Source organism: Mustelus asterias, chromosome 4 (assembly GCF_964213995.1).
Source record: "Mustelus asterias chromosome 4, sMusAst1.hap1.1, whole genome shotgun sequence".
Classification (NCBI taxonomy): domain Eukaryota; kingdom Metazoa; phylum Chordata; class Chondrichthyes; order Carcharhiniformes; family Triakidae; genus Mustelus; species Mustelus asterias.
In genome coordinates this window covers 48,574,223-48,595,350 of record NC_135804.1, presented here as the reverse complement: position 1 = coordinate 48,595,350, position 21,128 = coordinate 48,574,223, and the positions used below count along the sequence as shown (strand labels likewise).

The 21,128-nt window shown below is 41.0% G+C and overlaps 1 protein-coding gene across 1 annotated transcript in view; it reads right to left on the bottom strand.

Moving 5' to 3' along the window:
• Positions 1 to 21,128, bottom strand: part of carmil2 (capping protein regulator and myosin 1 linker 2) — a 151,074-nt gene that overhangs the window by 96,295 nt on the left and 33,651 nt on the right. The window contains exons 4-7 of the mRNA XM_078210947.1: positions 18,803 to 18,862; positions 9,100 to 9,221; positions 5,204 to 5,301; positions 4,018 to 4,088 (exon numbers count right to left, since the gene is read on the bottom strand). Of these exons, the coding sequence (XP_078067073.1) occupies positions 4,018 to 4,088; positions 5,204 to 5,301; positions 9,100 to 9,221; positions 18,803 to 18,862 (351 nt within the window). The remainder of the gene's footprint in view (positions 1 to 4,017; positions 4,089 to 5,203; positions 5,302 to 9,099; positions 9,222 to 18,802; positions 18,863 to 21,128) is intronic.

The window sequence follows — 21,128 nt, the reverse complement described above, 5'->3', positions numbered from 1 at the left end:
GATCATAGAATGACCCAGGTCACAAGTAAGTAATATTGGGGGGGTGGGGGGTACTTTTGCAATATGGGGTTCATGGGGAGAGTGGTGCATGGAGGTTTGGCCAGCAAGAGAAGGGGTGGGTTGCCTCTCAGTGAGTTCTCCACTTCTCGATGCCCAGGTGCTGAGTTCCTTTGATCGTGACACCACCACTTCGGAGATGATAAGTTTGCCACATGAGTGCATTCACAGTTATAAGCCATATTAAGTTAATAGTGTTTTTTTAAAGTCTTTTATTGCTGATGCAAAACTGATGCATTCTCCATGGCAATGCCTCTACCAATCAGAGTTTACTTGCCACTCTCTTTTTATGAAGTATCAATTGTTGTTCCCTACATTTGGTATTCTTGTGAATTGTCCTGATGAGTGCAAGATGAAAAGTTTCAACAACATGTATCCTTTTTCAACAATATTGATGTTCTGTATTATCAAACAACTATTAGTACTTCTCTTATATGCGAAAAGGTTTGTGTTTTGTAAAAAAAAAGATTGGTTAAAATGAGCTGCTTAGGTTTCATTTTGATTGTTAATGCTCTGTAACAGAATTGTAACAAGTGCTTTGAGGTGCCTACTGTAGGTAGTTCAAGCATATATGAGCACAGGGATCATGTTACCCAGACCATGACCTTAGTTTCGGGTTTGAGATCTTGGTCCTCAAATACTCTTTTCCTCAGTGACCAAAAGCTGAGCTGGCACATTGGAGATGGAAGATGGAACAGAATTGATGGAAGCTGAGTGAGTAAAACTGTAGCCAATGGAGCTCAGTGTGTGGTAAGTGTGAGATTATTCACTGTTGACCTAAGAAATATAGGTCAGAATATCTTCAAAATGATGACAAGCCCTCTGGCAACCAGAGGGGCTTTGGTGGCTTAGATACAAAAATCGTTAAATGTTAGTGGACAAGTTCAAAAAAGAATTCTCAAAAGCTAATGGAATGCTGGCCTTTATTTCAAGATTAATGGAAAGCAAAGGGTGACAGTTGTGGGCAGGATTTGTCTTTTGGGTCAGGCCCCTAACATCAGGGTGTTTGGGGGTCACAACACTGCACTGAGTGGGAGAATAGTCAGTGGTAATGAGTTCCTGCAACTTGATTAGTTAGCAGCCAGAGGGCAGGCTCACTATCTAAATAAAGATGGCTAGTGGGCTTGTGTGGTTGGAGGGGCAATAAGAGGCCCTGCAGCCTGCATTCAGGTAGGAAAGTGAGGGGGCCACCAGCTTGAGGCATCCTCTCTGCAACTTTCAGAAAATGTTATCTTAAAAAAATGTCATCAGCAGCCAGGTTTGTACCAAGATAAAGTCTCTCCGCTGGGTGGTCTGTGGCCATGGTAGGTGGAGAGGACCTCAAATACTGCCCAGAGCACTGATTTATCTGGTCTGTCATTGGAGGGCCACTTTCCTAGTCCCTGAAACTTTGGGAGCCCATCGGCTGATATTAGGCCTTAATAGGCTGTTAACTTATATAGTTGCCTACCTGCCACTTGTGGGTCAGTAATCTTTCCATTGCTGATGCCAGAAAATGGCGCGCTGGATGGCAACATTCAAGGATATGGGACAAGTGCAGGAAAGAAGGGCCTTTTCTGCACTGCATGACTCTATGACCCTATGACATTAATTTTCATGGCCTCCTGTTTCTGTACTTACCAATAGCTGTACAGCGATCTAGTTAGCCCCCATCTGTACTATTGCATTCAATTCTGGGCATCTCAGGAAGGATATATTGGATGTGAGTGAATGCATTGCAGACAGAATGATACTGGGACTAAAATATTAAATGATGAGGACAGTTTAGAAAGACTAGGCTTGCCTTAGCTTGAATATAAGTGATGAAAAGCAGATCTAATTGAAGTGTTTAAGATGATCAAAGGGATTGATAAGGCAGATAGAGTAGACCATTCAATTCCTCAAGCCAGTTCTGTGATTCAGATCGATCATGGTTGATCTGTATCTCAACTCCATCTACCATCTTAGTTCCATAGCCTTTATTACTCTTTCCAATAAATGTCTATCAATCTCAGTTTTGAAATTTCCAATTCCTCTGCTTTGAAAGTTCAGGGCAAGGGGCCATAACCATTGAATTAGTGCTAGGGTATAAAAGCAGAAAATAATTTTTCACACAAAGGGTGGTGGAAATCGGGAATTTTTTTCCCCCCAAAATGTTAATACGGCTGGGAGTCAATTAAACATTTCAAAATTGGCACGGATAGATTTTTGTTGGCAAGAGCAATCAGAATTATGGAAGTAAGGCAGATAAATGGAGCTGGAAACAGATTAGCCATGATGACCTAAGCAAAATACTGTGGATGCTGGAATCTGAAACAAAAACAGAAAATGCTTGAAAATCTCAACAAGCCTGTGGGGAGAGAATAGAGACAATGTTTCGAGTTTGGATAACTCTTCCTCAGAGCCTCACTAGCCATGATCTAAAGGAATAGCAGGACTGGTTGAAGGAATTCAATGGTCTACTCTTGTTCCCAAGTTCCTCCCAAAGCTGTCAAACTCTCAATTCATTCTCAATTAATTTCTGAACTGGACTTGGTGCAATAGAGAGTGAAGAAAAGTGTTGAAGGAGAAGTACGTGTGTACATATTTGTAGCTGTAGTAGGACTTTTTGTGAAGTAACTAACCTTGGATAAAATCACCAACCAGTGTTCAGTCAGCTGATTTCAGTTAAAATACTATAATTGACATCATACACTTTGCCTTTGGAAAGGAAAAAAAAATCTAAGCCAGAGTTCCCGCTCACCATCGTTATCAGGTGAACCCTAAAGCAAAGTGGGAACATTGTGTGATATTACTTTTGGGCCGATCTGTTGTAGCCCTATGATCAAATAGTCAGAAAATTCTCACTGGCACACGCAGAATAAGTCACTGGAGAGTAGCTAGCATCTGTGGAACTGTAATCTCAGCAAGAGCTCCTTCAGGAGAAAATGGTGAGAATTAATAATTTTCAGGTAATTCTTAGTTACAGGAAATAAATAGACCTGAATTTTCCAGCTGTTCATACTGGCGGGATCTTCCAGTCCTGCTGACAGTGCACTCCCTGCTGCGGGTTTCCCGGTGGCATAGGGTGCATTCAATGGGAAAATGATGGCGGGCTGCCTCCACCGCTGCAAAACCCACAAAGGGTTGCACAGAAAATCCCACCAGTAATTTCCACACCACAGTGGCCAATATTACTACTTTGATCGCTTTTCCCTCCAACTTGTAACCTCCCTTCTGATTATGGAATATGCGTCACTCTAGACGGGCTCAGTCTGTGACCCTCTCATCTCTGAGTTAGAAGCTATGAGTACAAGTCTCATCCTAGAAACTGAGCACAAAAAGCAAGGTCGGCACTCTAGTGCAATACTGAGAGAGTGCTGCATTGTTGGAGGTGCTGTCTTTCAGACGGGACATCAGTCCAAGATCCCATCTGCCCTCTTTGTTGGAGATAAAAGATCCCATGGCATTACTTTGAAGATAAACAGGGAAGTTATCCTCAGTGTTTGGGCCAGTATTTATCCCTTAATGAACAGCATAAAAACAGATATTTTGGTCATTATCACAAGGCTATTTGTGGGAGCTTGCTATGCACAAATTGGCTGCCGTGTTTCCCATATTACGAGAGTGACCTTACTTCAAAAAAGCATTTTGGGCTGTTATGTGGTCCTGAAGGATACTATACAAATACAAATCATGCCTTTTATATGGCCTTGCCCCATGTCCATCTGTAACAGGAGTAATATAAAAGGATAGTTTAATCTTTCATTCTCCAAGCTTCCTGGCTTTCTTTTACTGCAACAAATTCCCCTTTGGTCCAGTGGTACAGAAGATTGTAGTGGTAATTGCATGCTGTACCATGCAGTGTTTCCATATGTGCCATTCCAGCATTTACATCATCCTCATTCTCCTCACTTCCTTCACAACATGATCGTTGTACAATTGCATTCATTCATGCGACTGGTGGTTAGTTAGAAATGCTTGTGTTTAATGTCAGCTTACCCACTGGATCTCTTCCTTGAAAGGAAGCCCATTGTAATCACACAACGCAGCGTAGGTCTCTGAATAGCCACCTGCAATTCAAATTGAACTGTGAAACTAGCTGGACAGTTAATGGTACAGCACATCAAAGCTCTGTGCTGAATGGACACAAATTAATATCCTTGTTCCTCCAAACTTGGTCATTGCAGCAGACATTGGGGAAAAGTTACTGAGCTGACTGGAGACAGGAATTCCACCAGGTGAAAGTTGGGAAATGCAAAGGGAGCAGTTAGGAGCTGAATGGAAGCAAGTAGAATGGCCATTCTCCATCCCCCCCTTTCACACCTTTCCATGCCACATGCTGATCTCAGCTGTATTGGCAGGAGCAACAGCCAGTACAGGCAAGGTACTGAGCTGAATATAGGCTGGGGAAAATTCCTCTTACACCCAGTAGTGATGCAACAGATCAGCATTTATTGGGGAAAGTTAACAGGTTAAAGGAGAAAAAATTGGAAGGGTGTGGACTACTCTTCACCATGACAGTAACTTCCAACATCCTCAAAATGGAGGTGGTATCAGGGAACACATTAGTCTTGACCGTCCAATTTGGCACAGGGAAGCAGATCTGTTATCAGATCTCTTCTCAGCTGTTTAATAAACTTATTACTTAGTTCCATTCTGAAAATGTATACTTTTGAAATGGAGATTGAGGCCAAGAACACAGTCACATATTCATGTTGCTGGCCTCTTTGCATCTCAGTTTTTCCAGTTACGGAGTCATGATCAAGGTGGAACACAAATTGTGCACTCTTATCCCCCTCGCTATTCTGAAGACATTTTTAACAAATTGCACGAGCAAGATTTTCTTTTGAATACATGTGCGCTTTCAAGCCTATCAGTAAAACATAATGATAATATGTTGCAACTTTAAACAATTACTGATTTAGGGATTGTCTTTGTCCAAAGCTTCTCAAAATACAAATACAAAATAAGGTGAGGATGCCTCTTGCTTTGCAATTCAGAAGACAAATTTGGCTTTAATGAGACACCTTCCTTTCTCAGGAAACTTTCAAGCACTGCTCTATCAGTGCTAGTCGATCTAGAAGATTCTTTCCTTTAAATTCTTAGAATTTAATTGGACATATATAGTTTGTTGGGCCTTCAATTTAGAACTGTTAGCTTTGCAGAGGATGAGCTCATTACATACCACATGGCCCCTGATTAGCGTCAGTCTGTTCATCCAGCGCTAATGTGATTTTTTTGATTCTCTCTTGTAGTTCAGGGGAATTCTTCTTGAGTAACTTTCTAAAAAAATGGATTTTAAAAAGAAGGGATTCATCATCACAGTTCATGGCACATTTAATCTGGCCCTTGGTTGCCTTAAAGTAGCCAAGTGTTCTTTGAATTTATCAGAAATTTACATTAATCATTACATGTAAAATAAGAGGATTAGAATGCGATAATTTAATCAAAGATCAAGCAGTTTGCAAAAGTCATTTGAAACTTTAGATTACTGCTTTTTTATCAATTCGTGTTCCACTTTCCATAAGGTGCTGACACCTCACTTAAGGGGCATTATCAAATTCAGGAGTTCTACAACCTTTTTTGAACTGTCATGATCTATTGTTTGACCCTAGTCTTCGGCTCAGAAATAGGAAGGACAAAGGGGCCTGGTGCCCTTTGCAAAATTCAATTTACACCAATTTTGCCCCAGGAAAAAAGTAGAAAGTAAAAAGTGAAATACACCATCTAAAGGATAGTATTTGTCTAAAATATTTTGAGCTGGAGTCAAGTGAAATACCACAGAAGTAAAGACCATGGCACACCACATATAGAACACCGCAAACAATTATCTCCCTGTACCAATTTAGCATAATTATAACTATCAGCCAGGCTCCTACACCCACTTATTTTTCCTCTGAAACCCATGATGGTACCAATAACAACATGCGTAGAAAACATTGACTAAAAGAAATTAAGCATTAGACTAATTCATACCAGTACTGGGTAAACTATGATTTCTGTAGCTAAACAATTAAATCAAGTTATCTTCAAGCCCATGGGGGAATGGGAAGGGGTCACTCTGCCTGCTTCTCTTCTGCATTCTTGTCCAAGCCTGCATGGTCCTGGGGAGGTAGCCTGTACTTTAAAAAAAAATTATTCATGTGATGTGGGCTTCCACGTCTATACCAGTATTTATTGCCCATCCCTAATTGTCCTCGAGAAGATGATGGTGAGCTGTTTTCTTGAACCGCCAGAGTCCATGTGGTGTAGGTACATTCGCAGTGCTGTTGGGAAGGAGATCCAGGATTTTGATCCAGTAACGAAGGGAATGGCAATATATTTCTGAGTCAGGATGGTGTGTGACTTGGAGGGAAATACTCAGGAAATATTCTGTAAGACTAATTTTAACTTTGTGTCTGCGTGGGTTTCCTCCTACAGTTCAAAGATGTGCGGGTTAGGTTGGTCGGTTATGGTAAATTGCTCTATAGTGTCAGGGGAAATAGCAGAATAAATACATGGGGTTAGGAGAATAAGACCTGGGTGGGATTGTGGTCAGTGCATACTTGATGGTCCGAATGGCCTCTTTCTGCACTGTAGGGATTCTATAACTGTGTAAATGTAATCTTGTGTTTTCTTTTGTTAATAAATGTTTTAACTTGATAATGCTGTTGGTGGGTACCTGCAGTGCATTTTATTGATGGTACACACTGCTGCCACTGTGCATCAGTGGTGGAGAGAGTGAATGTTTGTGGATGAGGTTGTTGGAACAACACTCATCTCGGCAAGTGGAGAGTTTTCCATCACACTCTTGACTTGTGCCTTGTAGATTTTGGTCAGGCTTTGGGAGTCAGGTGGTGAGTTACTTGCCACAGAATTCCATGCCTTTGATTTGCTCTTCTAGCCACAATATTTATAAAGCTAATCCAGTTCAGTTTCTGATCAATGGTAACCTCCAAGATGTTGATAGTGAGAGATTCATGATTCTAATGTCATTGAATGTCAAGGAGTGATGGTTAGATTCTCTCTTGTTGGAGGTGGTCATTGTCTAGTACTTGTGCGGCATAAAATGTCACTTGCCAGCCCAAGCCTGGAAATTATTCAGATCTTGCTCCATTTGTACATGCACTGCCACAGTATCTGAGGTGTCGCGAATGGTGCTGAATTTTGTGAAATCATCAGTGAACTTCCCCACTTTTGACCTTCTAATGGAAGGACAGTCATTAATGAAGCAGCTGAGGATGGTTGGGCCTAGGACACTACCCTAAGGAACTCTAGCATTGATGTCCCAGAACTGGATATGGTCCAAGTGCAGGTCAGTGGGACTAGGCAAAAACTGGTTCGGCACAGACAAGAAGGGCCAAAAGGCTTGTTTCTGAGCTGTAATTTTCTATGGTTCTATGGTTCTAACTGAGATGATCCTGGCAGAATACAAACTGAGCATCAGTGAGCAGGTTATTGCTAAGTAAGCACCACCTGATTGCATTATTAATGACCCCTTCCATCACTTTACTGATGATTGAGAATAGACTGATGGGGTTGTAATTGGCCAGGCTGGATACTTCCTGCTTTTTGTGTACAGGAAATGCCTGGTCATTTTTCCACAATGCCAGGTAGATGCGAGTGTTGTAGCTGTACAGGAATAGCTTGCATAGGGTGCAACAAGTTCTGGAGCACAAGTCTTCAGTGCTATTGCCAGAATATTGACAATTCAATAGCCTTTGCAATATCTAATGCCTTCAACCATTTCCTGATATCACATGGAGTGATTTAGAGCTGAAATGACCAGCGGGCATGGTAGGAAGTATCTAAAATAGGCACACGCAATAACAGTATGATATAGTTTTACAAATTTCCTTTTGATTCTATTGAAATTGGACTTTATGCTTTTTTAAAAATTCAGTACAAAAGAGGCATGTGCAAATTTGTTTCTCTGATGACACTGGGGCAAAATCCAATGTCATCATTATGGATCAAACTTAAAGAAGCAACTGAAGCTCAACTTACTCTTCCAAATTCTTATTTAAATAACAAAGTCAATGACATCGTCAGACAAGGTTACACACAAGTGAACAATCAACTAAGCAATTCTCATGAGCTGCCCAAAGTAATCAGAAGCTACTGAGGAGGCAGAGAGTAATTGTTGCTGAGATCTTTGGGGAAGAGATAGCAAGAAAAACAAATCAATCACAGTATACAACACTGACAATGCAACTTACTGGTACTCGGTACTTTATAGAATTGTAGAATCCCTACAGTGCAGAAAGAGGCCATTTGGCCCATTGGGTCTCCGATAGAGCATTCCACCCAGGCTCTAACCCTGTAACTCCAGGTATTTGCCCCACAAATCCCTCTACCCTTGTATAGGGAATGACTGATTAATTTGAATCTGAGATGCACTTGGTGGTTTGATAAAGAATTATCCATGGGGTTTTTGAGATAGGTTTGGAAGCACCATCTCATCAAACACAAATCTTCAATATCAGTTGCCTGCCAGGAAAGCACTTAACGAAAAGAGGTTTTCCTCACAGTAACTGAGGGAGTTCAACATATGATCAGTTGCATCCATCTGCAAATCCCTTATTATTGCTTTGAGTTTCCATAAGGAAGTGGTGCCAAGCAAGGCAGGGAGGAAGTGGCAGGGGGAAGTTGAAAATATTCATGCCTTCTCGCATGGATCCTCCTGCTGCTGCAGGGTACAATCAACAGCACCAGGAGTTACACAAAATCAGTTGCACATGAATTATCATATCAACAGCCTCTCAGAAACAAATTAACCATTCACCCGTTTCATAGCCAGAACATGTGGGGACGGGCTGAGGGGGTGGCAGCTGTCTGACGTGTGTGACTGCATTGCTTCCAGAGCAGCCGTTGCCCGCAGCCTCTTGATGTGGCTTTTTGCTTCTCCTGCAACAGCAGCACTGCCTTCATTTACATTACAGCCCTGCAGCCGACATCAGGGGGCTCCAGCAACACCGTCACTCTGTGTATCGTAAATAGGTTTATAGACCGCAGTGTTTGTTCCAACATAACGCTGCCGTGAAACACAAAACAGTGTAGGAAAGACACAAAAACAAAGCAAACATTTGGGGGCTGACTTACCCTGGTGATGAATCTGGAAATATTTTTTTGAGTGATGTAGTGACATGACTAACCACCTGCTCCAGATCTTCAAGGGACATGAGTTTCAAATGGTGCGAAATTTTCTCAGTTTCTATAACAACCTGTGGTGAGAGGACAGTTCGCTCAATTTCTGTTTAATTGTTAATCAATTTATCAGTTCCCTTAAAAAACTTCATTCTGGGATTTTGGAACAAAACATTCCATGGGCGCAATTAACAAAGGGTAAACCTGTAACTGACAGAGTTGCATGGATTAGATTTGTGCAGAGATTAGCCATGTACCATGTCCTTGAGTTCAGTTCAGATGATGAATCCTCAATGACAGAAATGCAAAATGTCATCAGCCTATATGCTATCACCTGAATAATATAAGGTCCTGAATTTCTTTCACTGATTATTTTCCATTTTTTTCCCCTCTTCTGAAGCCACTGGCTCCTTGCTGTTTCTTGGATCAACAGTCATTGGGTGTCTTGTTGAAGTAACCATCATTCCTGAGTGATCCTTGGGAATCATCAACTGATGGTGCATTTGACTGTGAAGGCCCATTACAGACAAACCCACCCCTTGCTCCCCCAACATCAATGGGTCCTTCTGGATGGTTGGCTGGGGAGCAATCAGGAATGGTGCATGGGTTAATTTTCCTCTCTCAACACAGGTAAATTATAACACCCCTACTGCTGCCCTGGCTAATGACAGTTAACTCAGTATCAGTGAGGAATGACTAAAATCATCCTCACATAAATTGCTCAGTTATGCAATGAGTAAACTCACAGGGCTACCAAGGGAGCAACATTCCTTGATCAGTGGCATCCGAGCACAATAATACATTGACTATACATCTGTAATTTTAGACATGGTGGAAAAATTGCCAGATGTATTTTTTTAAGAATTGAAACAAACAAGTCCATGGAATATTTAACACTCTGAAACTGTGGGCTAAAGATACTTTTCATCCTGTTTTGAGAAGATATTGCCATTAATCAATTTATGTTCCTTGCCTATGCTTAATCTAAAACATTAGCTGATGTGAGACCTTACATGGCAGCTAGGTAACTGAACAATATAGGACAGGAAGGTCTGGGTGCAGTTGTTAGGCTATGTTGAGATAGCTTATTGCATCTATATGAAAATAAGTATGGTGCTACACTGTCCTTGAGCTGAAAAATAATAAAAGGTCAAGATTTCCCAAACTTAAATGATATCCTGTTATTCCTGCTGGAAGGTTCGTATGTCTGGATATCAAGGGACAATAGGATTGGACCTGGCTGCAGTACCACCATAGGTTAAATACCATTGAACATTCACTGTCTGAACTCACAGAAGTGTGGCCACTTGGGCAAGCTACTGGACTGTGGATGGGCCCAATGGACCAAACACGAGCAAGGAGTCAACAACCTCAAGGGATAAGAGTTAAATGGGGAAAGAGGAATTTTTAAAAAATACTCCAACATCTTAAAATTGCCTGGTGAAAGTAGAATACAAAATGCTCTCAAGCGAGCGGGAATCAATAGTAAACATCACTTGTTTAATGCTGAGTCATCCATCTCCAAAAGAGACTGATTTTACACACACGATCAAAGCAACTTACTGCGGATGCTGGAATCTGAAACAAAAACAGAAAATGCTGGAAAATCTCAGCAGGTCTGACAGCATCTGTGGAGAGAGAACGGAGCTAACGTTTTGAGTCTGGATGACCTTTTGTCAGAGCTGAAGAAAACCGGAAACAGGGTGAGATTTATACTGCTGTGAGGTTTTGGGCGGGGGGGTGGGGCAGGTTGGTGGTGGTATGGAGCAGTAGGGACTGACTATAGGGGCAGCCATAGGTGGAGTCCAGGGAAAGACTGACAAAGATGTCATGGACAAAGAGACAACGGGAATGTATGTGTTAATGGCAGAACAAAGGTAAGCACTGTGTCAAAGATCAACCTGAAAGAGGTAACAGGCCCTCGTGGGGTGAGGTGGGGTGATGAGGAGGGGGACAGTGGGAAGGAAAAAAAACAATGGAAAGTGGGATTTTATAAAAAGGGATGGAAAATGAATCAATGGAAGAAATAAAAATAAATTGCTAGAAATAAAAAATGGGATGAAGGTGGAGGAAAGAGTTCACAGTCTGAAGTTGTTGAACTCAATGTCAAGTCTGGAAGGCTGTAAAGTGCCTAATTGGAAGATCAGGTGCTGTTCCTCCAGTTTGCGTTGGGTTTCACTGGAACATTGCAACAGGCCAAAGATGGACATGTGGACATGAGAGCAGGATGGTGTTGATATGGCAAGCAACAGGAAGGTCTGGGTCCTGCTTGCGGATGGACCAAAGGTGTTCTGCAAAGCAATCATCCAGTCTGCATTTAGTCTCTCCAATGTAAATTAGACCACACTGGGATTTTATTCGTGTTTGTGTGTGCCGGAAGATAATGAGCTGCATACAACATGCACTCCAGCAAGCAAAGGAAGTGCAACTTGATAAAACAGCCCAACATTGTACTCACCTCATCGTAAATGAATTGTCACATTTGTAAACCCAGAGAACTTTATTTTAAAGAAGAAATTAATTTGGGTGTAAATTATTACAGAATCAACAGCCTGTACTACATATTCAAGGACACATCATCCAAAGATCAAGGGAAGGTGAATTTTTAAGTAAAATTAGTGGTTATGCAAAACAGGGTGACGCATGTCTGCCCAAGAGATCACAAGTCTGTTTTCCACTGACCCGAGCTCAGTGCTTCCTGCTGCGTTTTAGATTGAGACCTACAGGCCTGTGTTGCCATTTTAGTGGTTTTACTGCAACATAAATGTCATTCTGATCAATGGACATCATCTTGAACTTTGTTTCACAACTTACTAGCCCATCCCAATTTGAAACCACAAAACTTGAATGTTGCAGCACTTTGACAGGATTACATGTCACTTGAAAGAGCCCATCAGTTTAAAAAAAAAATAATCTGCAAATTTTCTACCCTTCCTTCGGGGTATTGACTCCTTGGCTGGGTATGCTTTCGTGTGGACCAGGCATCCTGTGGCCCATCGATGTGGACCTGGTACATCACCTGAATGGCTATTAATTATGTGAGAGATTTTTGAGTGCAGGCTGTTCCATTGCGAGGTGGATGGGAGATCACAGTCAAGCGAAACCAAAATGAATACATCTACAGCTGCCTACGGAGGGCTGGCCGATAACAATCAGAATTTATTAAAGCATAGGTACTGAGGCCAATTAGGGCTAACTCAGCAGAGACCAGGTTTGAACTTGGTATTTTCCTAATCTGTACGACACAGCTGCTCCCTTTGGGCTGATGGGGTAAACTGTAATATCCTCAGCATCACCCCAACTAAAATCTATTAACTCTGCACGTGCTGGGGTCCGAACCTGGGACTAGAATTCCATTTTCTTTTTAAATCGCAAAGAAAAATTATATATTATTTACAATTTTCATATGTTTGTATTAGGTAACCAAAATGATACAGTACTCCAAATGAGGACAGACCATTATCTTACAATGCAACAAGATAAATATTGTACAGGTCATTTCATTTTTACTGAACTAAACATTTTCACCAGAGTTTCTTAAATTTATCCATTATGACCCTTTTTCTAGTCAACATACACCTTCACTTAACACAAATTGTCTTGTCTGGTTTCATAATTATTATTTTCTGCTTATGTTGAACAGTATCTTGTTACCTTTAAGATCTAAATCCTTCTTAATGTATACAGGTAGATGAATAGGTTACCAAGGACAACCAGTGCAGGTCATGATTGACAAATTTAAGAGGCGTTTAAGAAGTTCCAAATTCCTTAGATAAAGGGACTGCAGTCAATATAATGTTTGTGGATTTTCAGGAGGCAGCTACAGTAAGGTGTGCTGGAGGATGTTACAAACACCTACAGCTGCGATACGAGAGGAAACGTAGGATCATCAATAGAAAGTTGGTTGATGGACAGGAAACACAAAGTTAGAGGTATATACAGAGAGAACAGGGCAAAGGGATTATTTTTGGATTGTTTTAGCAAACAGCCAGCCACCACAGACACATTGGGGAACAACCTCTTTTTGCATATTAAAAAATCGATAGTTCCTTAAATTCTGGTTGGTTGAGTCCTCATTGTCGACCCCTCGCCTGCTCATTTTATATCAGCTACAAATTGAAGATTTTGCTTACTGTGCCCTTCTCTAAGACGTCAATGTATTCAGCCTACAAGTTTGCAATCTATTGATTGCAGAATTTAGACTAAATCAGGATTGTGACTCACCATTGACCTCCATTGAATTACGCAGGAAGGTCCCATGATTCAGAGGCTATTAGTGATTGCCCGCAATTGCCCGCACCACTAAGGGTGCATCCAAGACATCTACTTTGAAATTTGCTGCAAACCGTGATGTAGGCCAAGACCTGGAATATCAGGGTTCCAATCTGTTATCAAATCCTTCCAGCACCCTTTTATCAGAATTACAGATACTTGACCCCACTAAGAATGGTAAGGGTCACGAGACAAATTGCTGGGATATGCAATCTCCTTCCAGCCTCAAATGTTTACACTTATTGGTATTCTATGGTTACTAGCTTTGGAAAAATGATCCCGTGCTCTACGTTAACCTCCTCCTGTTCATTCCTTATCTCAGGTATTGATAAGCAAGTTCTGAAATTGCTATATCTAGATGATGCATTATAAAGAGCTGGAGTGGGGAAGGATTTACAGCCTATATATGGGCTGAGCTGATAGAATTGGTGAGTAGTTTAGTGTGGACAAGAGTATTTACACACTCTCCGCAGAACTAGTAAAAGAAAATCTAAGTCTAATAGCTAGAATGTGATAGATCACCATGGAACATGAAATCATATTGAACAAAGACTCTTCAGTGTTCAGCATAGTGTAAATACATGCCCAGCTCAGTGGGCCTCTGACTGATAAATGAGTGCATTGGATGCTACTCTTGTCTTGGCACATTGTTGACATTTGACTGCACTGAGTCTGTAACTATGTCATTCATTAATCAGCTTTATAGTTGGCTATGAAAAATGAATGTTGGAAACTGTTTAATGCCTGGCATTTTAAAATATAAACAAAAGTAGAAATAAATAAATTAGATAGCAAAATGTAAAAATGCGATTAAAATAAAAATAGCAGCATGACAAACAAGGCACAAAGTAAATCATTTAAATTTATTGTTCATTAAGTATCTTTATATCAAAATGTTGCATACTTTGTAACAACCAGGAAAGTTCCAAGTTCTATCCCTTTTCGTTTGCTGATCTCAGCCGAGGGAACCCTTGGACTATTTTAATTGGTCCCAATACCTTTGGATACCAGCGCAGCATGGTGGCACATTGGTTAGCACTGCTGCCTCACAGTGCTAGGGACTCAGGTTCAATTCCAGCCTTGGGTTACTGTCTGTGTGGAGTTTACACATTCTTCCACTGTCTGCATGGGTTTCCTCCAGGTGCTCCGGTTTCCTCACAAAGTCCAAAGATATGCAGGTTAGGTGGATTGGCCATGCTAAATTGCTCCTTTGTGTCCCAAGATGTCTAGGTTAGATGGATTAGCCATGGTAAATGTGTGGGGTTACAGGGATAGGGTGGGACAGGGGTCCTGGATAAGATTCTCTGTTGAAGAGTCAGTGCAGACTTGATTGGCCGAATGGCCTCTTCTGCACTGTAGTAATTCTATGACAGAAGAAGCTAGCCAGGGCTATTGTTGTCCAACAATCCCTCATGGAACTCCACGGGTGTAGATGCCATGCGAGAACAGGATCAGGCTCAGCTGTGATGGCACCTGCAGTTGGATAGCTGAGTGACACTGCTAAGAATCGCACACAAACCATGACCAGGTAAAAAAGATACCGGATGGTCAAAAGCATTCCTCGAACTGTACCTTAACAGTTTCAAGGGAAAACTGGAAGGGACAACATCAGCAAGACAGAGAAAAGATGCAAATGATTTTTCTTAATTTGAAACTTATTTTCTGTTAGATGTGTGATTAACATGACAGGCTGGTTTCTAATTCTCAATTGGAGAAATGTACATTTTTGGTGTGCATTTTAAAAAGGACACTTTCCATTGGAGCAAATACTTTCTAACTACTAAATAATTGGTCTTGGTGATTGCCATTAATTTTTGAAAGCTTCTAGAACAGCACTTTAACAAAGATACTAGAAGCATCCAGCCAGATGGACCAAGATATCTGGTTCAGTTCCTCCTCTGTTAACTTCTGAATTAACTAATCTCAGTTGGGATGGCACTTTTAAATGTTGACATTTCAATAACGTTTGTGCTCTAACATTAGTGTTTGTTTTCATATAATATCGAATTGGAAATTTAGGATCCGACTAGCCAAGAATTTTGGCACTTCTTTGGATCTGCCAGCAGTCTAATGGTAAAATTACTAAACACCAGCTCCATCCAGGCCATTCTTATAGTTTCTGATATTTTATGACTTCACTATGCTCCACGATACCTACATCAGCTCCAGAGAAGATTCACTAGATTGATTCCAATGATGAAGTACTTGCATTATGAAGAGAGATTGATCTATACTCACTGGAGTGGAATGAGAGGTGATCAAGTTGAGGTATATAAGATGCTAAAGGGGATTGACAGTGTAGTAGCATTGCCTTTTAAGGGGGGGGGGGGGGGGGGAGGAGGTTCCCAAGGGCCACGTGAATGGTGAGGCCCCCATGGATTGTCCCAGCAGGAGGCTGAGCTAATTGGCAGGTCGGTACGTACCATAGGTTGAGGAGGGACTCATAGTTGGAGCCAGGGAGTCGAGTAGAGCTGCCGTGTTGTAATTTAGTTTGACCTTATTATATATATATTATTTTTTATTTGGCAATAAAGCCTTTTGTTGATTCAAGCGACTTCGAGTCACCCTTGATCTACTGTAGACAGGGTAGATGTCGGGAGGATGTTTCCCCTTCCTGGGCATTCTAAAATGAGAGGCCATTGATTTAGACTAAAGCTGGCAGATTTAAAAGGAAATGAGGAAGAATTACTTCACTCAAAGGGTTGTGAACCTGTGGAATTCTCTACTAAGAGTGCAGTGGATGCCGAAACACTGAACAAATTTACGGAGGAGATAGAATTTTAATTAGTAGTGGGACGAAGGGTTATGGAGTTGAGGCCGAGGTGAGATCAGCCATGATCATATTGAATGGCACAGTAGATTCGAGGGGCTGAATTGCATGCTCCTAGTTCTTATGCAAGTCTGTTCTGATTTATAATTCTACATTGTTTAATATATCTGGAATAAATGAGTTCTATTTGCATCCCAAGAAAGAACAAAATAAAATAGAATATTGAACATAATTGATATTAAATGATATCTTGTGCATATTTGTCCAGGTCCATCTTTTGGATGAATACATACGTAACAGTTCTTCAATGCATATCCTTATCTATTTCCTAGTGTCCATTCTGAGTCAATATCATATGTTTAATTATTCCCCAAACATTATTGGAATTTTAACATTTGCTTCATGGCAATGAAAGTAAAACTATATTAAATCTACTAAACCCCTAATTCTTATATAATTCTACCTTATGATCACAGGACAATTATTCCATCAGTACGTTGACACAGTGGTTAGCACTGCTGACTCACAGCGCCAGGGTCCCAGGTTCGAATCGTGGCTTGGGTGACTGTCTGTGCGGAGTTTGCAGATTCTCCCCGTGTCTGCGTGGGTTTCCTCTGGGTGCTCAGGTTTCCTCCCACAGTCCAAAGATGTGCAGGTTAGGTGGATAGGCCATACTAAATTGCCCCTTAGCGTCAGGGGGGGCTAGCTGGGGTAAATGCATGGGGCTATGGGGATGGAGCCTTTGTGGGATTGTGGTCAGTGCAGACTTGATGGGTCGAATGGCACTGTAGGATTCTATGATCCTCGTGTGTATCAGTTCCTTCACTGTTCATGAGTCAAAAACCCAGAATTCCTTCCCTACCAGCACTGTGGGTGTACCTACATCATATGGACTACAGCAGCACAAGAAGGTGGCTCACTACCACTTTCTCAAGGCAATTAGGGATGGGCAGTAAATATTAGCCTTGCCAGCAATGTTCACATCCCATGAAAGAATATTTTTTTTAAAGAAGTTGACATAAAAATTACAGAAACTTCCAGAAGTCCATGATCCTTCAACTGTTACTTTTTTCACTGAAAAAGTCACATGTATTAGATAAAATATGATTAAAAATGGAATGTAATTTAAGATTAAAATTCTTGTGGCATCCATAATGTGCAAAGTTTACTCCTGTGGGTAACAATGTCATTTGCGTTCTTGGAACAAGAATCAACCTTCATCATCAGTATTTCAAATAAAGGTTGGTGGTCTTGTGTCTGGTGTTGGGAAGACGTGCTGCAGGAAGGGGATACACTTCCCCACATGGTGGAAAAACAAGTCAACAAACACTCTGCTGGGTCTCTTAATTCAGAATCAATTTACCTTCCTGAACTAGCTTTGTTGTTGCTTTGCACAAACTCTAAATTGGTTCAATCAGGTTTATCAGAATATTTCTCATAGCAATTATACCAAGCTTTGTTGAGGCACGATTGCACATACCACTGTGCACTGCAGGATCTATACAGGAGACACAATCTCTTTATAGTCTTGCCTTCAGAAACTTCAAGAAAGCGAAAATTATTACAACAGCTGGACAACCTTTTGGATGGCTTCTCATCTAATAAACACAATTGCAGTTTTCTCCTGGCTTGGGCCTCTTGTCATCTTTTACCTTCCATTCAGGTTTATCCCATGATACAGTAGCATTAAACATGCAATATATTTATGAAGTAGGGAAGTAAACAAGGCAGTAGACAGTTTACAAGGCTACCTGTAAATTGCAACAGTGGTTGTCATGGTTGTAGTCCACATAGAGATCTATATAATTTATCTGTCCTAATAATATTTTACATCAACATTTAAAGATAAACGTGAATTCCCTTACCTTGTAACAGTGTCTAGACTATTGCAACCCTTCTCTTGTATTCTCGAAGTACTTTACACATTCTACAAATTAAGTCATCTACATCTTCATGCTTAATTTATTTAGATGAATCGGAAACTGCAATATTTCTAACAGAAACATGCAAATTCTCTTCCTTTATTAACAACACTCAAAAATCCACCACCTCAGACTGCAAGAAGTTGGCCAGTGATGCAAAAAGCATGTGAGGTTAGTGCATTGGTTGATTGAGGAAATGCAGCAAGTAGGAAAAACAGCAATATCTTGCAGCTCAGAACATCACTTTACTGTAAAACATTCTAATCCCAGCAGATTATTGTATCCATCCTACAATCATATTACCATGTCATATTTAATTTTAACAAGGAGTTACCCTTGATAGTTTTAAGTATGAGCAACAAAATATATTTTCTACCTTCAATAATGTGGAGAAAAACGTGCAAGCAAAATTAGCCAAAACTTTCGGTAAACATCTTTTGAGAATGTTTCACAACTTTCATGGTTAAGACTAAAAATGTGACAACTAGTGTATTATACAGGACGTATTTGCAAACTCTTACATAAAATGCATTGCACATTTTGAGGACTGACAAAAAACCTGAAGTGTTATCTTCGCACCTTTCTGTTTTTTTGTCACGTGCTTTACAGGGTTTGATTATTGATACAGAACCCGTTCAGTGTTTATAGTGAGGGGTAACTTAGCAACATTCTACATTATGATTAATGTGTTTACCTGAGTGTAATCGATGGCATTGATTGCGTTGATCTCCAAGTAATTGAAAGAACTTTCCACCTAGAACCAGAGGCGAATGCATAAATTGTTAGCACCGAGGGCAGGATACATCAGAAAGAATCGCCGAAATGTTGATCATTTCCACTAAAACCACAAACAACAGTTCATCGTGAGGGAGCACAGGTTCTAATGGATCGTTCGACACGCTAACCATCTCATACTAAATGCTACCAGCTCAAACCAAAAACTGATCGCGGTCGGTATTTACTTTGTATGTAGATAATTAAACAAATTAAGAATGAGATCATTTGCTTATAAAAATAGCATTGCCCTATAACAACCTACTTATATTTAACAGGTAGACAAACAACGTAGGGGAAAATTTGGGAAACAAAAAGGGTTACCTGATTTCCTTCAGGTTGAAACTATAGGTTTCTACTTCATAATTTAAGATACATTGTGAAGGAAATAGAGGGTCCAGTTTTACCAAGGGATGTTTTGGGTGGGCAGTAGGCAGGTCAAAGGGGCCACCTGTCCAATGTCATCATTCTGAGAGCTGTACCATTTTAATGTTGAGGTTTAATAGTCAAATTTCCCAGGAAAACCGAAGTGCGAAGATGCATCTGTGTAAACAAGACACAAAAGTCTGTGCTGATCTTGCTGCTTGCTTGCCCAGAAGGTTACTTAAAATACAATCAATTGAAAATTCTCAAATCTGGAGCGTGAATAAGCTAAATTTTGCCATGGGCTTCGGGACTTTGATTACGGTCTGAAAAATGGGTCTCAAACCCAAATTAAAGTTCAGGATGGTCCAGGGCGAAGGCCACATCAATCACTGCCTTTCCTGCCCCTGGGCTCTGTATTGGGCATGGAGCCTCAGGCTCCTATGCTGTCCCCAAATTGCTGCAGGGAGCCACCTCCAAGAAGCTGGCAACCTTCCCATGTGACAAAGGGCCGCAAGTGTCAAAAGCTTCGTAAAACGACCCTTAATAGGGCTTTTAATTATCCAAATTGGCTGCCCACCTGCTTGGAATGGGTGGCCAACTTGCCTGGCTGCTCGCTGCCAGCACAATTCTCTCCAACATTTCAAGTCTATGAACTTTGATCAGAACTGGGAAAAGCTAGAAATGCAATAGATTTTGAGCAAGTGAAAGGGGAGAGGGTGGAAATAAAGGAACACAAGGAGAAGTTCTGTGACAGGGGGAGAGCAGGAAAAATTAGGAAAAAAGAGTTCATAATGCAAGGTCAAAGGGAATGGTAATGGTAATGGGACAAGCAAAGCAACAGAAGATGTGCCCAGGGAAGGAGTGAATAGCAGGATGTTAACAGCTGCCATCTGTAAGCAGAGGAAAGGAAAAAGGAGAGAAAGAAGTGAGAAAATATGAAGCAAAAGAAGAGAATGAAATGGGAACAGAGGTTGCAATCTAAAATTGTTGAAGTGAATGAGGCTTAAAATTGAAAGATGAGGTACAGTTCCTTGGGCTTACATTGAACTTAACTGGGACATTGCTGGAGGCAGAAGATAGAAAGGTCAGAATGGGAACAAGGTGGAGAATTAAAATGACAGGCAACCAAAAATTCAGAGTTATCTATGCAGGCTGAATGAAGGATTATGCGTTTGGTCTTCGCGAACGCAGAGGAGGTTACATAGGGTGTGGTGAATACATTTTAAAGTTTTTGAAGTTTATTTATTAGTGTCATAAGTAGGCTTACATTAACACTGCAATGAAGTTACTGTGAAAATCCCGTCAGGAAATTGCTGCTTCACCTGGAAGGAATGTTTTGGGTGAGAAGGGAAGAGGTATAAGGTCAGGTGTTTCGTCTCCTGCACTTGCATGGAAAGGTGCCATGGGACGGGAGGAGGTGTTAATGAGAATGTGTATAAGGTAGATTGAGAAGAGGAAAGGGTTAAAATTGGGATGCGTAACTAGGAATCAGTTGAGGGATAAACTGGTTATGGAAAGGGCCTGAGGCGAGGGCGACAAGGCCCAGCGAAACTAATGATCACGTTAAAGAAACTGCTAATAGGTAATTGTGGTTCTGGCTTCAGAGGGCAGGGCCTTATCGATTGGCCTTTTGTTCTTGAAAGTAATCTAATCAGAAGCTTTAATAGCCATGTCCTTACGTGGCTATCGCCTTTTGTTCTTGAAAGTAATCTAATCAAAATGTAACAATACAGCTATGCCCTTATTGGTTAACAGAAGTATGTGGATGTATCTCCGTCGTGTATAACTGAAACTGTTTTGTGAGCCAGACAGAGACTCCCGAACCCATGCTTGATGCGCATGGTCTAGCGATCTCTCCTCCGATGCAATAAAGAAGGTTT